General features: G+C 38.2%; 1 protein-coding gene across 2 annotated transcripts in view; it reads right to left on the reverse strand.

The window, feature by feature from the left end:
- The window catches only part of LOC128357413 (protocadherin-9), a 202,719-nt gene that overhangs the window by 163,099 nt on the left and 21,901 nt on the right, over nucleotides 1–17,719 (reverse strand). The window contains exon 2 of one of the 2 annotated variants that reach the window (XM_053317770.1): nucleotides 4,113–4,124. The exons of the other annotated variant lie outside the window; for it this stretch is intronic. Within the exon in view, the coding sequence (XP_053173745.1) occupies nucleotides 4,113–4,124 (12 nt within the window). The remainder of the gene's footprint in view (nucleotides 1–4,112; nucleotides 4,125–17,719) is intronic. 2 annotated transcript variants of the gene reach the window in all.

Here is a 17,719-nt window from a genome sequence, read left to right on the forward strand (position 1 = left end):
AGGATCTCGTAACACATTACACTGACGATTTACTATATGTTTACTGAATCCCTTCTGCACTATGTCTGATTTCTATGCAGAGTAGAGTACAAGACTATAGACAATTATGCTGTAGCTGAAAATTAAACAATGACAAAGATGATATCAGGTGGAACTAACATATGACTCCCAATTTTTTTGTTTTTATTCTGAAGCAACTTTAATATGTTGAATATGAAATTAAACACTTAATTGCATATATCTTTGACAATTATCTTGTTAACCATCCTCCAAGATTTGAATGTCAGAAATAGCTAATTTACTGTAGTTAAAACACTTTATTGTATCAAAGGAGCATCTGCCGCATTCATCTGTGGGTTGCAGTGAACCTTCTCCTCATGAATATGTAAATCAACAGTGAACCTGAAAGAATCAACCTAAAGCCGAGGGCTACAACCAGCCAGTGTTAAATCACAAAGCGATAAGAAATAATATCAGAGCGGATTGAAATGAGTCAACAGTAGGGCCACGTAAGGTAATCCAATCCACAATTAATAACACAAAGATATAAGATGCTATCTGCTCTGGTCAATCTCTAATATCAGGGAATTAGAGGAACTCAAGTGTGTCAGCAAAGCTAATGGTCCAAATAGCTAGCAGACATACTATACATAACTAACTGTGATTCTTGTCAGTGTCATTAAGGTTTAAAGCTAGTGTAAAGCTGCAGGATTTCCAGGACCTGTGGTCATATCAGGAGAGGAGGAGGAAGTGAGAGAAAAGATCTAAAAGGTCAGCAGTGTTGAGCACAGTATTGTTACTGTCAGCGTGAGAGTTTTTATTCTATCTGTGAGGAAAGATGCAGTTGTGTTTTTAATGAGATTAGAATAAAGCAGGTTATTGGAAGGTATGATGGTCCAAATAATAGCAGCCAGTGACAGAACAGTGCAGTACATCAGCAAAACACTGAATAAGTGAATAATGATTCTGTTTATTTACTCATAATATTTAAGTTGAATTGAATGGTGTCCACAACATCTTTTGAAAGGCTTAATGTATTTTCAGTTCCATAACACCCAGAATTTCTACTCAGGGAAAATACAGTTGGATGTATAACAGAGGTTGAGTTGGTATTGCAGTATTGATTCTGTTTCACACTTTATACAAATGTCTTATGCCCTAAAGGTAACAAGAGAAAATAAAAGTGAAAGACTTCACAGATCCAAGTTTTTCAGGCCTTTGGGAAGAAATTAAGTTCGGTTGGACTTTAAAGGAGTTGTTAGATGGAATGCTGGATGTGATTTTGCCATCAACCTTTGACTAGTTCCAACATGTGCTGTTACAATAAATTCTGAGAGCTGCAGGTCTCTGGCTCTACCCCTGTTCTGTGCAATAAAGCAGTTTTCTTTGTGCAATCCGGTATATTATCCATGAAATCCAACCCTGGAGCACACAATGTGAAATGCAGCATAGAAAGCTGTACAGGCTGCCAATCTTCTAATTGTAGTACTACTGTATTTCATAATGTTTTGCGATGTTTCAGTAATGTGGATTTGTGGCACTCAAGGAATCAAAAGTTATATTGATAATTTTAGATTTTACATTAAATAATAGTGATGAGGAGAAGGGTAGATGGTAGGTAGAGACAAAATAAATAAAGGCCTCTTAAGTGTCCTAAAAAGTGTAGCCAGCTTAAAAATGACTAATTCATTTTTTTAATTAGTACCTCTTACCCTAACCTACAGTATAATTACCTGTTAGAAACTGGTCTGAACTTGAATTGTAAACACCAAAAATCTGAGAATTGCAGCTGGACCCAAGTCTGAATGGACGCAATGTCTGATTAAATGTCTGATTAAAAATGAATTGGCTCTTAACTGATTTACTTAAGACATCCATTATGACTTTTACTTGAGGTGAAAATAAAATGTATCTCTTGTAACAGTCTGTTCTATCTGAGACTATCTGTGTAGGATTAACACTGCCCCCACCTATCTCACCCAAGCTGGTTAGCCTGCTACATTAAGGGCGCTTTCACACCAACAGCAGTTGGTGCGCACTAAACAGTCCATTCGGACCAAAAGCTCTTAGTTTGGTTTGTTTTCGTTGGTGTGAAAGCATCAATCGTACTCGGGTGCGCACTAAATGAAGCGGACCGAGACCCCCAAAAAGAGGTGGTCTCGGTCCGCTTGACTCCGCACCAAATGCTGACCCACTGGAAGATGAGGGAACGTCAATCAGACCAATCTTGATTCGTTTGCAGGTGTGAACGCGGACCACACCGCAGCCTATATGCTACATAGTAACAATTTTACTGCCTGGTGCGGACCGAATAATCAAACTAGTGGGGTGAAAGCGCACCCAACTCCTTTTCGCCTTTGTTTAATCTCCTCTCCTGGACATTTAGCAATGTGTGGAAGTGTCCTGGAAGGAGCCACTGAAAATGAAGTCACCAGTTCCAGGACTGATTTCCTTTCTGATAGTGTAGGACTACACAGAGACAGGCTGCCATAGTAGGAAGCAAGTAGGAAGCCACTACCTAGTGCAGGATGACTGGAATATTTTGAGAACATTTTCTGGCTCGGCGGATGCTAACAACCTGGGAGTGTTGGGTGTCACCGCAACTAATACACCAACCCCCCACTCCCCACAGCATAACAGTCGAATTTCTCGGCATTTCGGCCAGAACCTGATTCAGGGAGTTGCTATTGCCGTAGGATGTGTTACGTTGCTTGCCACAGTGGGGTCATGTCACGTGTGGTTGGGACTCACTGCCCTAGAAAGAGAAGACAGAAAAGACCTCCTGAGAGCTCCCATAGCTCCGGACACTCTTTTTGGGTTTGTTTCATCTGTCACTCAATGCTTTAGAGGCTGAAATAGGAAAGGGCACAGCTGAACTGCCAGCTGCCGCTCTACCCTTCTTCTAGTCAGAGAAAAGACAATGTGCATTGCCCTAACACCACAGTGAGGTGGAGAGCCCCAAGATTGTGCAGCAGATATGGAACTGGTTTGGGAAAGGACCTGTACGTCACAACAACACCCATTGTCAGCTCTGATTCTTCCTGACATACTAAATGCATACCATGGCGGAGAAGGCTGTTTTACATATTTTCATGATAGCCTCAGACCACCATTCAGCACCGTGGTGCACAGAGATGACTGAGATGTTTGCAGCCCAGTCCTAGACTATCCATGAAGTCTGTGGAGCCCTGTCCTAGGAGACAGGCTTGATACTGTCCATGGCGCGCTGTCCATGTTGGTCCAACTTCTAGTCTTTCAAACTCCATGTCCCAAGTTTGTGACACAAGCTTCCTGTTTTGGCTTTCTAAGAAATTTAAGTCTTAAGCCCAATCAGTAATAACCCTGATAACATCACTATGACAGTTTGTGTTTTGTTCAGAACCACAGTTGGTGTCACAGGCTCTTAATGACGAGTAAACTGATCTTTGTGTGTAAAAGCAGTGGAATGCCACACTACAAGAGAAAGGAGTTCATGTTGTTTTTGCTGCTTTTGGTATTTCCTTAAAAATCCTCTGACAGTTTCAGTTAGGCACTACCTGGAACTAAGATCTAGCGTGGTCAAATTGTGTTGTAGGTTTCTCAAGGGGACTACCCACAGGCCTCTAATTTAGTCCTTTGCTTGTCTTATCGTAAAAATCAAACACAGCACAAAGCATTTTCCATGGGGATATTACTTTAGCAGCAATACAAACAGAAAACACTTGCAGCCTCAAACTACATTTAAAATTTTACGATAACTTGTCAGGTATGATTATTGTTTGTATCACAACTCAGTGGTTCCACTTATGTATTAGCTCTCTGTGAACATTGTGTTCACGTTTTTGGAGGACAGGGCCTGAAATGCCACTCAAAATTTGATTTACTTCATTTATTCTGGCAACATTGCAGTCATTTCTTAGGCTGTTAGAATAGATAGAGAGTCAACCTTTAACATAAATGGTAAATGGACTGAATTTGTATTGTTTCTTTCTAATCTTACGACCACTCAAAGCTCTTCACACTACATGACAACAGTCACACATTCACACACATTCATACACTGGTAGCAGAAGATGTCATGCAAGGTGGCTTCTCATCAGGAAGAGTTTCTTATCATTCACCCACACTCACACACCAATGGGAGCCTTTGGGAGCAATTGGGGGTTCAGTATCTTGCCCAAGGAAACTTCAACATGCGCACTAGAAGAGCTGTGGATCGAACCGCTGATCTTCAGATTAGTGGATGACCCACTCCTCCACTACCGCCCACATACTCTACATGCACGTACTTACACACAGAGAACACACACACACATACTTCCAAACCCTATAATAATGTGCAGATCTGCTGTAGTGATCACTGTCTCCCTCCTCAGAGATACTTAATGCCTAAATCTCTTTCTAACTGACAGGGAATCACATAATTGGCTGTGGTCCATTTGCTCACCCCCGTGTGTCCTCTCACTAACAGCAGATTTTAATGAATCGGTTTTACAGTGATTAGAGCTCCTGGCTATAGGGAGGTCAGGGAAGGAGTGAGCGACTCTGACCACCGCGAGACAGCCAAGCATGGATGTCTGTAGTGTGAGCGGTCTAAGCTCAGTGTGATGAGCTTAATCAAAACATTGCAGTTTTCTCTCACCCTTGATAACTCGTTGTCTGCTGTGTCACTGCAGCTCACTCTCTCTCTCTAAGAATGTACATTGCTATCTCTCTCCTTGTCTGCTCATGCACACACACATGCAGTATATCTCTATTTTCCTTTTGTCATAATGCTATTAGTCTCTACACACAGTATCCATGGTGCCCAAAATGTATCTTGAGGGGACTGAACTAGAGGTGACTGAGGCAATTTCGAATTAGGCTTACTCATGTCTACCTTCTTTCACAGCTTATCTTGTGCAACACTTGATTGGAAATGTCTAAAAGGAAAAAAAAGACATAATATATCTTTCATTTAATCATACATGGGTATTTGTAATCATTAACAAAGGCTTTTGCAGATTCAATACGTCCAGCAAATTTAACTAAGGTGGATTTTTCTCCAGTTTCTTTCTATCTATCTATCTCATGACATACACATCATAATGTTGTCTATGTCAGTCATTCTTCTCAGGTTAAGCGATTTACAACAGCTGAATTGTACATCAATTTGCACTGTGTCTGTAGCCAAACACATTTCAGCCCAGCACTTGATCATTTCTATTATTCCTGTATTTCATTTTTTCATGAACCAAGATTTCATTTGAGTAAAAAGAACAGTGCATTCTTACTGCACAGATAGTGCTACCTTATGGTATATGTGTCAGACATGAATCAGAAATGCTGCAATATGCTTCAGTGGAGCTTTATTTTCCCAAACTATAAAGTAATTCCAATACAACAAAAACTTGTACATATTCACCACACATGCATTGACAACTACAGATACAGATTTAAAGCAGGGCTAGTCAACCTTGTCTTCTGCCTACAGTATGGCCACAAGCTTTCATCCATATCACACCTTACAGTATGTCCTCCTTACTGTACTTTTGTCCTGTCTTGCCTGCTTTCAGCACAAATCTTTTAGAGGTAAACTAGAAGTGAAATGAAGCACTCAGTGTGGTATTGCTTAATTAGCAGTTTAGATATGTGTTAGATATTGATTAAATGTAACTGTTTTTAAAGTTGTACTGTATGTAAACTTGTGCAAAATGGACTGTTAGTACAGACATTTCAAAAGAGGTCATCCCAATATATATTTTGTGTCAAAGCAATGATATGTTATCCAATGTTTAGTCAACACTAACTGCTACGTGCTGTGTGTGTTTTGGGAAAAAAATCAGTGTTGAAATGTGTGCAACCAATTGAAAAAGAAAATATGTAAAATGGACAAAAATACTGGAAACACATAATTGCAAGTTAGTAAGATGGGAAACAGCATACACATCAATGCACACACTGAAAAGTCCACAATTGTTAATATTAATATTAAATGATGGCCTCTGCACCTTGCACATTTAATCTCTAAGAACAGTGAACAGGAAATACTCAAAAAACTAAAATATACACATATACCTTCACTTGCATCCGCTGGTTGATAGGCATGACACATAGCCTGAAACTGAGCCTCTGCAGTGATACAAAGCATGGCTCACAGCAGTGTGCAGCAGAGCCAAGTCCACTGATTTACCATGTCAACTTCTCTAATTCACCATGTTCTCCATGTTGGCCAGACAATCCATGTAGACAGCTTCAAACCAACCACACTGACAGGAACTGCAACGGCAGTTGGGGGTCTGCCCAGTGCGTCTCTGGCTATGACACACCTGTCAATCAAATGGATATACAACAATATGCAAGCCAGAGAGCTGTTGTGCGGGTGCTCCTGCCAAAAGGAGCCGCACATGTAATTTCTTTGTCAGCATTGCAATCTACATCCTAAATTATTGATCCTACCAGTTTCTTCTTTCTAGTATTGTCTAATATTTTGATATTATTATTATTATGGAATTACTGTTTTTTTAAGCAGGCAAATCATTTGCAAGGTTATTATATTCTCTATGCACTATGGATACTTAGATATCATTGTTACATAGTAAAATGATTCCTGGCTATACTTTTTTTTTGTGAAAAACACATACTGAGGAAAAGACAAGTAAGGTGAAAATTAAAGATAAAGTATTTATGCTTTTAAAAAAATCACATAGTCAAGAATAATTTTGTGGAAATATTAATATCTGTGGATGTTTTGTGTCATCATTTCTGAGTGAAATACACTGTCTGTATCTGTGTGCCTGTGAAAATTCTGCCCCCATACACACTCACTCATGCATAACATTGTTTTCGCTTGCTTAATCTCATTTATTTTTTCCATCTTTATTTGTTTTGACCATTATTATAATGACTTTATGCTCCGCCCTTTAAGAAATTGGTTCAGCTAAGTCCAAATTGGCCATGAGCAGAGGTTAAAAAGCAAACAGTCTCACCTGTTTCCATTTACAAATGTGTTATTTTCTGGTTTGTCAACTCATTACTGCTCCAAACCCTTTGGTCAAGTCATTGCTTATTCTAGCTATGGTTTATCTGTAAGCATGTTGTAAGTGGGAAATAGACTGGAATTCAAATGCTGCATCGCAATACAATCACTGGCGACTGTGATTTTACTGAATGATTCCTCTTCTTTCAAACTGTCAAACTATCAGACACATTATCTCTGGCCTCACAGCAAGAAAGGCGCAATATTGAGGTGGAAACACCACATGTCCTTAAATTAGATCTGTTGTTGTTATCTATAGCTTTTTTTTTTTTTAGAACTGTCAGTAACATGGAAATTATGCAAAAAGACAAAGAGGAGAAATGCATATACAAGCAGTAAACTTGTAAAATTATTTTTATAGTCTTAGTGGAGCAAGCATAGTATGTTGCATTATATTGAATATTGAATATGTGGTACTGTGGCAATGGCACAGTTTTATAAATACGGCTGTTGAATGAAACCAAGCTGTAATAAAAGTAATGCTTACTGATTATATGTCTACATATACTGTACAGTACACATCTCAATTAAAACCAAACAAATGGAAAACAAATGGACATGATCTATGTATGTACTGTATGTTTGTAGGTTTTCTTTCTTTGTTTTCTTTGTGTTTGTTTGTGTGTGTGCGTGTCTGTCTGTTTTTGGGGATTTTTTTGTTTTTTGAGAGATTAGCTTGTTGGTCAACGTACCGTTACATGATGACAAAACAAAAAATATCCATGTGTCCCTGGCAGATTGTTTGCTCCAGTGCTCATGCTTACACTCTGCATGCACTAACAATGACTGACTGTAAAGCCAACTGAGGGCCTGAATGCATTATTATTTAATTTACACCTACTATAAAAGTGTAATGTGCATCTGGATATATTGTACAGACAATGAACAATTGGATAATGCCCATGTATTTGTACATAATGCTTAATGCATTAATGCTTCTGACTGATAGCTGGACTGAGACTCTTTTATCTATCTATTTATTTATTTTATTTTATTGTTTCAGAAATGTTTTCGTAAATTCTGGTGAGATGGTAAATGTGAGAGACATGATATTTTGCTCATTGACTGGGAGTTGTGTGCTATTGCCAAAAAATATGACCACAAATGGCCAGATGGTGGCACTATAACAAAAACTATTTTGGCCTATAACTTTAGAACCATGGGTCTCAAAAGTTCTAAAATGTAAGTCTGATTGCTACCAAATTTTCAGAGGATCATTATAGAACCAACTTATCAAAAGTTGCATAAAGCTTGTTGACGTCTTATTTAATCATTTAATAGAGATATTGACCAATGAACTTCAAAGGGGCGTGGTCCAGTGCATAAAATAAAACCACTAGGGGATGCTACAGAAGCATGAAATGGGCACGGCATAACACAAATCAGACAACAATGAGATTTTTTTTGGCCAGTCATTCCAAAACTCACAGGATACATTTCATAGCAACGTTGAACCAAACATGTGTAAAACTACTTTGAAATCACTCAGTCGCCACCATTTCCAAAGATGTGCACGGGCCTGGCATAAATTTGGCTATGAACCAAAGACAGTTTGTCCAAACATCACCAAATTTGACGGATAGTTTTTAATTAACCTGTTGAAGCTTTCAACATCTGTCTGTATTGGGTTGAACCCCAGAATCATTGTGATTTGGATGTTGTTTTTATGAGCACTTAGCAATAGCAGGACAACACAGGAGAGATGTACAGTAGAGATGCCAAGTCTGTGTATTGTCACATACATGGGCAGGTGTAAAGTCATAAGGGATATTGTTACTGCAGAGCCAAGACTTATTTTTTGTTTTGCTGCAAGAGTTGTCCTCTGAGACTTTTCAGTACAAGACAATAGGAAGACATGGTAATAATGTTTCTGTCTTGTCAGTGGGTACTTTATCACTAATGCAAACACACGGTGCAGATTGAATTTCCACCTGGATGACTCCAGATTATCATCTCAGCCAAACCACCTCCAGAGGTCCCCGGCCCTCATGTGGGTCATTCTGTCTCTCTAAGTAGAAGAAACCATTACGTCACATCCCTCTGAAATGTGGTTAGATGCCACATAGCATGAGATAAGCTGGTTTAGAATTTGTGCATAAATGTGCTTTTGTTGAAACCAAATTCAAACAAAAATCAGGGCTGTGCTTGAATACAACCATTTCTAAATTGTTATGGTCAGCTGGGCATCATCCATCATCCATAAAGCAGCTCTTATTTCAAGAAGATTTAAACTTTGAGGATTGCTTTGCTTCCTACTCCTTCATCTTCTTTTACCACAATGCACTGTAAGTGGAGATAGTGAGTGTCTCATATTGATCCTGAAGGATGACAGTTTACCGAAATAAAAAGTGCTTTCTAAGTTGTAGGAATGGTCTCCCAGTATGCTACATTTACAGGACTGCGCAATTATGTCAATAATAACTACTACAAAAATCTGATTAAGTCTACATATACCTACCATTGCATTGATTTTTAGCAATTTTATAAAAAGCACAAAGACTCTAGTTCATGCACTAGGTTCATTATAAGGCCACTTAAATAAAAAGTAGTCCATGATTCACACCCTGTCATAAATCCAGTCTTTGGCATGTTCCACAGTGCTCCACATGAATGAGGGTTTGGCATTAAAAACGATGACATTAAAGGATAATGCAAGGATGTTAGTCTGACAGTGTGTATGAAAATATCCACCATGACAGTTCAGCAGGAAAAGGTCAGAATGAAAATGACTGTTCACTCATTATAGAGCTCCTGAGGCAACTTTTTACTGTCACTTGTTAATAAGTGTCAAGGCAGTTACTACCAATGGCTTTTACTTTGGACTGGTGTGGGAGTTCACTTCTCACAACTGCTTTTATCCAGGGTGGAAAATGATAAAGTACAATTACTGTAATTAAGTGCCTTTTAATGTTCCTATACATTATTTTAGAAGTTGACGTTTTAAGTTTTATGGAAGCATGTTTTGATAAATGTGTGCCTCTTTGATATTTATTATATAGTATAAATTTTAGAGGCTTTAAGCACCACAATGAAAACTGGTCATCTGGGGGAAATCAAGACAAGCAGTCTAAAAATATCTCAAGCACTCTTGCCAACCATGGAGTAACTTTTGAGCATCAGCAGCAACACCAGTGGTAGGGGGATGAGAGTAGATATTAAATTTAAATTGTTTATCAATAAATTTAACAAAACCCCGGACAACTACATAGACCACAATCTATATGCAGCCACACAATGCTCCTAACCTGAGGGCATTTATGCCTTGAGTAACTTTAATTTCAGATTTTTTTTGTCACAGTCAAAGGTTGTGTTTTATCCTTTTGAATAGTAGTAAAAATTCAAAAGGGCAGGTCTTACCACATATGAGCCTGTCACAGCACAGACATAAGAAGGGAGAGTAGAGTTGAGCGGTGTGCAGCAGTTGATAACAAAAAGCAACTTTTTGTTGATAACCCCCATGCCAATGAGATGGTTTAGTTTCTGTCTACGTATAAGTTGTCATGTAAATGAACTGAAACAACAAGCTCAGGATGGTTGGTGACTCACTGATGGTTTTTGAGAGGGCGTGTCCCCAACTATGTTGCCAGTCCAAGACATGCTGCAGGACGACCCACTGCAGAACTTCAGAAAGTGAGTTGAGCTCCCCAGGGTTGAGGTAAGGCTTACAATATTTCTTATTGTTGGCAACCTAAGGCATTCAATGTGTGTTAGTAGTGTTAGTAGCTGGTTCAGCCATAAGGCTTAGTGGTAATTAAAGCCTCCAGCTCTAGCAACAAATCCTGTACTATTTGTGCCATGACATTTGTTAAGGCATAAACCACATAACCTGACAAGTCTCATTCAGATAACTGATTGATGGAAACCTTTAGTCATATTGCCCTCTTAAGTATGGAATGTAATAGTTATATGATAAAACAAAACACTTTGTTGCAATATGTGACAGAGGCTGATGTTACACTCCCCATAGAGTTTGACATAGGTCATGAGACAATATGTCCCCTAGCAAAAACAACCTATACAGCTTATTGATTCTTTTTGACATAATAGGATATTGTTTGACGGCCTTTTCTATTTCCTCTTGACTGTGTTGGACAAGGCTCTGCTTGCATTTTTACAGATAGTTTGAGAATAGTAAGGATTGTTAGCCAATTAAATGTTGCTCCCTTTGACAATCTCGCCGTTAATGCTAAATTCAAGCTACATTGTGCAAATTGACAGATTGTCTAATTTAGTCTGCTGACTTTGTTATTGCTACATTAATTCAGTATAATTGTGGAATATTTGGGCACAGGCTTTTTTAGCTTAAATGCTTTGCACCAAGCATACTGTGATCCAAGAATTTTTTCATAATATGCAAAATGTTTGACATCAAAAATAAGAAATGTCATAATTAGATCTAGTCATTAAATACCAGAAGAAGAAAAAAACATGACTCTCCATCCTTATCAAACTACAGGTATTGAGTGCTGTGCCATAATAGTCCTTCACTTTAAACACAACACCAGCTGATTTCACTGATTAGTTCTCTAATCAAAAACTGTGCTTTAAGCATGGCTTTATTTAATTAGGATTTACTCTTTAAGTCTACTTGCAAGAAAAATTAACAGAAGTAACAGATTTGAGTCATATTTTGAAACTGTCTTAAAAAAAATGTTATGGCACTCTTTTCTTCTCAACTTACACTTTAATGTTTAGTGATACCAAAAGAGAAATCTAGAAGATTTGCTACAAATCTGTAGCATCTGTTGCATCACAAATCCAGATAACAGGCCTCTTTTTTTTTATGCTCCCGCCCCTCCCTCTCCCCACCTCTGTTTTCCATGTGCACACACTCAATCGTCTGTGTTGACTGACCAAGATAAGACATCAGCTGCGAGTCATCAGGCACAAAAAGGGCCTGCGGCACGCAGCTTTGCCTCGTCTTGACTCGCCTCACAGCGAGGGACATCTCTCCATCCCTGTAGCAATCGATGACACCCTGGTCACCTCTTGTCCCAGCTCCCCCTCCATCTCACTGATCTCTTCCGCCAACGTGTGTTCCCTTTGCATGTGTGTTCCAACTCGTGACTCACTTGTGTCTGTACTTGGTTGTGCATTCACTGAGACAAACTGAATTAACGAAACGGCAAACACAGCCGGACTCATACTCCTACACATGTACCAAAGAAAGTCAATTATTGTAAATGTTTGTTTGGGAATCTGATACATTTTAAAGCCTACTGGGTTTTCATGTTTACATTAATACTTGTAATGGTTTCAGGATATATTTGAATGTTTACGACATACTCGCCTTAGTTTGGATGCTCAGTTCTCTTATTCTCAGTTCTTTTGCCAGCATTTCCACTGAGATGCATTGGCAAGAGGTAATACAGTGAAAATCTTGTTAGTATTCATTATGAATATACGATAAATAGCATTAGAATTATTATGAAAATATATCATAGTAGATGATAAAGCATTAATGATATGAGGACTTGAAGTACAATTTCACACAGAAAGAAAATTTAAAGAGCAAATTGTAAATGAATTATAAGAAAAATTGAATGGCGAATTGACATAATTAAATGGTAATGTACATGGACAGTGAAATTGAGAACCCTGAAATGAAAAATGGAAAAGATTAATCGGAAATCCTTTAATTATAAAATTGACATTTAATGAAAACTGTAATGAAAAAGAAAAACCAAAAAGGAAAAAGTGTAAAGAGCTGCAAAATGACAACAAAGATGTTTATTTTCTAAATTTCATGTACACTTCCCCTCCATGATCATTAACTGTAATTTGAATATCACATTTCCTGTCTTAATTTGCTTTTTAAAGACATTTAATTACTCCCTAAATATCCCCAGCTGACAAATAAAAAGAATGTTTACCATTTTCTCTCTTAATTATGCATCTACTTTTTAAATTTTCTTTTGGGTGAGATCATCCGCCATAAAATCACGGCAGACGGACTTGCTTGTAAAATCACAACAACTAGCTACCTTTATATGCAGCTAATGTGATGAGTAGCAAGAGGGGTTGCTTTGAAAAGTACAAGCTCAGAGGATGAGCGGCTGTGTGAATAATAGGACTTGTCAAATTCTCACAATGCACCAGAAGGATCACAAGCACTCTGAGCTAAAAATAACCACCACAGTGGTAATGAAATTAAAATGACTCTGCCTCTACCCTCCGATTAGAACCAAACAGACTGTTACAAATACAATTTAAAACTTCTCAGTACAATTTAAAACTTCTCACGTGAGAAACTACTTCATTTCAAGTAGTGTGCGGGTAGTTGGGGGTGTTAGTCCTTGTGTGTGGTAATGTATGTGTGTTTGTCTGAGTTAGATATGAGAAGGAGAAGACAACCCTTTCTCCTCAAAATTACACTTTTCTTCCAATTACCTTTTGTAGGAGAATGATCAGGACTTTGACAGGAGATCACAGTTTGCATGAGTTCCACATGTGGTTAGGTTAAGACAACAAATACACTTTGGTTAAGGTAAGGCAAATACTGCTCAGTGTTATGTTTGACTTTTGGCTTTTTTAATATCTAATCAAGACAGCAATCTGTCTTTAGCCTTAACCAAATGCTGTGAGTGGCTAACTATATACATTAAAAAGCTATTGACACAAACAATTTACTGATTGATTCTTTATGAGCATTTTGTGACTTGGCAGATTTAAAACATTCCTCCTTTTGTTGATAAAATGCAATTCAGATAACATTGCAACTCATAACTTGTTTGCTGTTACAAATTAGTGAGGTATTAGTTTGTAAATATAATTTGAAAGAGACAGCGTTGTGTTTTGATATTAGTCATTCTCTGTCTGAGTCCAATACCGATGACCAATGCCAGTTTTTTTATCGAATCTCATTCTGGTTATTGGCATATTATTTGATTTTTAAATTAGTTGAAAGATCCCTTTATTTTTAGCAGATTTAAGCCGCCATAGACAGTCAGCCATCAATAAAGATGACATGTCTTGTAATTATTCTTGCTTGAAAGGTCAAATAGAGAAAAAATATTTAAATATTCTCTTTCCATTCCAGCCCACCCTCATTAGAGAAACCACAGTATAGGTCTAAAATTCAGAACAGCATAAATGACCCATAGTTACGTTTATACCATCTGTTGGAGGAGACCACTGTTCGCTTCATATTTCCAACTGTGAGTGTTATGTTTCCAACTGTGAGTTGGGACATTTTTGTAAAAACTGTAACGTCAGGGGATTTACTGTTGCCATGGTGATGATGTTTGCATACATTTAAGGAATTATTAACCATATTTCAAGTGATCATTTTAACCCAGATCTTTTCCTAACCCTAACCAAAAGGTTTTTGTGCCTACCCTCAGCACCTCACACCATAAAACATAACATTTTCTTTTTTTTTTAGTGATTTGTAATGATTTTGGAAAATAACCACTTTAAATTTTAGATCTATATTGCCATTTAATAATGAGGATGTGTTGGCAATGCTCAAGATAAATATCTGCCTTTTTACACCCGATTTTACTAGAGCTAAAATGAACTTATACTAGAGTATTATGATTACAACTTGGTACATTAATATACTCTGCCGCAACAAATGCCTTATCGTTTTAGACACGCGAGATGTTAGATTCCCTGGCTTGTGTGCTCACCTCAGTGTGCAATATTGAAAACACTAAATACATATGTTGACTTATGCACTACCAGCAATGTGTAAGAATAGTACTGTACATCAGAATTTGCTTTGAGAAATTAATAACTTGACTTTTAAAAACATGTTTCTTTACAAATCCCCATTGCTAACAACTTTGGAACTAATTCTTCATTCCTGACAGTCTGAGTGCACCAGAGTTTGCAGTCAACAGCTACTGTACAGTGCTATATATGACACTGAGTGCCAGTGTGTGACTGGGTGCAAGCAGATCAGACTGATTCCAACAGAGGTGGCTCATGGACAGGATATGAGCGAATGTTCGAATAAAGGAGAATAACAAATTCAGCATGTCAGGCTGACTGCCAGTGCTGTGATTGGACTAATACTCTGTGGTTTTCCGAAGCGGCCTCTGTCTGTGCACATTGGCTGCAGCATGTCAAACCCTATCAGAAATGTCACTCTATACAGCAGAGCACAGCTCAGCACAATACGGCACCACAACACAAACAACAAAGATCAAGAGCCACACTATCTCAGTATGACACTCCTAAAGACTGCAAGAAGCCCATTCTCTCTCTCTCTCTCTTCCTCACACACACACACACACACACACACACACACACACACACACACACACACACATATACACCCAGTCAGATCCAACTCTCCTCCTCTCTCTCGCACACACACACACACACACACATGCGTGCGCACACACACACACACACACACACACACACAGTTAGATCCAACTCTTGCATGAACAGATGTACGCTCATAAGCACCCACTCATATACATGTATGCACATGTATAGATGTATTCAGGTCTTGTTATAATCACAAGCTCTAAGGATCTGACTTGCAGATGAACAAAGACTTTGTTTTCTCATCCTTCAACTCAAAGTGGAGGCGCCAGTCAGCGTCAGAATGAGGGTGTGCAATAATAAACAATTCTGCCTACAACACAATAAGAAGGTACTCCCTACTGCTAACACGGCTGCACACACCTGCTCTTGTTTGGAGCAACTGGGTAGTCAGATCATTTCCTTTGTTTTTATCATCTAATGGCAAAATTGTGTGCCACAGTGCACAGCTCCCCAGAGTCTAGGTAATGGTGGGGAGATACCACCCTCTTTCCAAAGCTATTCATGTTTACTCTTATGCAGAATGACAAGCACATGCAGGGAAACTGACAATGTGCAAGTGTAAATTAGGTCCCCTGTCTGCTCTGCATTAATTATGAATTAAGTATAATTGCGGTGGGATTTTCTGTAGTCAATTCACTTGGACTGACTGTAAAACGAATATATTCCTTGCAAACAAGCTGTACATTTTAAAGAACTTAAAAAGAAGAGCTCAGACGCAGTTGTGTTTCTGTTGCTGCCAAGGAAAAAGGAAGGTGAGCAACAAATTAAAAAATATCTACAATGTGCTTAGTGTTTTGTGATTTACTTCTATTTAGACAATACAATTGCAATTGATAAAAATGTGAAGTTTTCCCTTTTTTTGATTGCTAAAATGTACATTTCATGTTCTATTTATCAACTTGTTTGTCTGTTTATCACAAAAACAAAGCCTAATCTAAATTATATAGGTGCAACTTCCTTGATAATTTAGTAGCATATTTCTGATTCTGTATAGAACAAAGTTTACCTTACCTTACCTTGTATATTTAAATAAAGAAGAAATAACCGACATCATAGACCTGCTGTTGACAATTAAAGACTTTATAAAGACCACTCCTGATGCTATAGATCAGCTGCTGTGTGACAATACACAGACATCTCTGTATTTTCTCTGTCTCTGCTATTGTTTTAACCATGTTGCTCTGTATAATTTTCTAAGATAACCAAGTAATGAAGATTTTTTCCGGCATAGACGCCTTTATTGAGTAGTAGACAGACAGGAAACATGGGAGAGAGAGGGAGGTGTGACATGCAGCAAAGGACTTCCGGCTGGGATTCGAACTGGAGTCGGCTTTGTACGTAGCATGCACTCTAACCACTATCCTGCACTCACGGGGCTGCAAAAAGACTTACATGGCATACAAACTACACAATTCATGCCAGCTATTTACAGATACAGAAATGGAAACACATACTGTACCCACAAAGACAGTCAACCAAAGTAAAAGGTTTGTGTTTTTGCAGTTCTGTTGGAGTCTGTGGTATCTCTTTTTGAGGCTGTACAAAGACAAGTGAAGTCTGCCCTAAACTAGTACATGTTTGTGTGTTCCTGACCTTGAATTGCATGCTGTCCATCCGTTCATTATTTTGGCACTTGGTGCAGATGTTATTTTGGTGAAAAGTGGCTATTTGCAGTTGCACTAGAAGAAATGCACTTAAACGGGTTCTCCTCTTACTGCAAATATAACTATACCAATGCCAAAAATAAGGTACATAGGTGAAGACACAGCAATGAATCACCACAGCCCTCCAATTTACACTTGCATAACCCTACAATGTTGCTCTCTGCTCATATGAACGAAAAAAGTTGACCCTGTGTGCATTTACTAGCACTTTCCACAGGTCTTATTGAGTGCATCATTAAAACAGAACTATATATCTGTTAAAAAGTAAATGTAATGCCCCAATGAGATGCAAGAAGGTGTTGAGGTTAGATGTTAAGGCATGTGCATCACACCAATAAAAGAGCAGATTTTTCAATTCACACCAGGACTCGGAATCAACCTCACAATTCACTGCTTCAAGGGTATGAAGTGCAAATTCACTACAGCTGTTATAACCAGCTGATGGGTTAAGTATGGAGCAAATGTTACAGGTGCTATTTTTGGGCACAGTTCACTACAGTTTTTTGGCTGAAAAAGTACACATTGAACAATTGAAAAATCTGTTAACATGGCAGGACAAACTGACAAATGAAACAGCATGGAGAAATATTTATACAAGAAGGCACGAACAGGCAGTGATAATAATAATAAAAGTTGTAACAGATGGCCATTTTTTAATTTAATTTTAATTTTATGTAGCACGTCACTTTTAATGCTGAATTTACCTGAAGACACCAATAATAAATAATGGTTTGTAAACAGTATTGTGTAACATTTGCCAGAAAATCTAAACTGGCAG

Source organism: Scomber japonicus, chromosome 1, assembly GCF_027409825.1.
Source record: "Scomber japonicus isolate fScoJap1 chromosome 1, fScoJap1.pri, whole genome shotgun sequence".
NCBI lineage: Eukaryota > Metazoa > Chordata > Actinopteri > Scombriformes > Scombridae > Scomber > Scomber japonicus.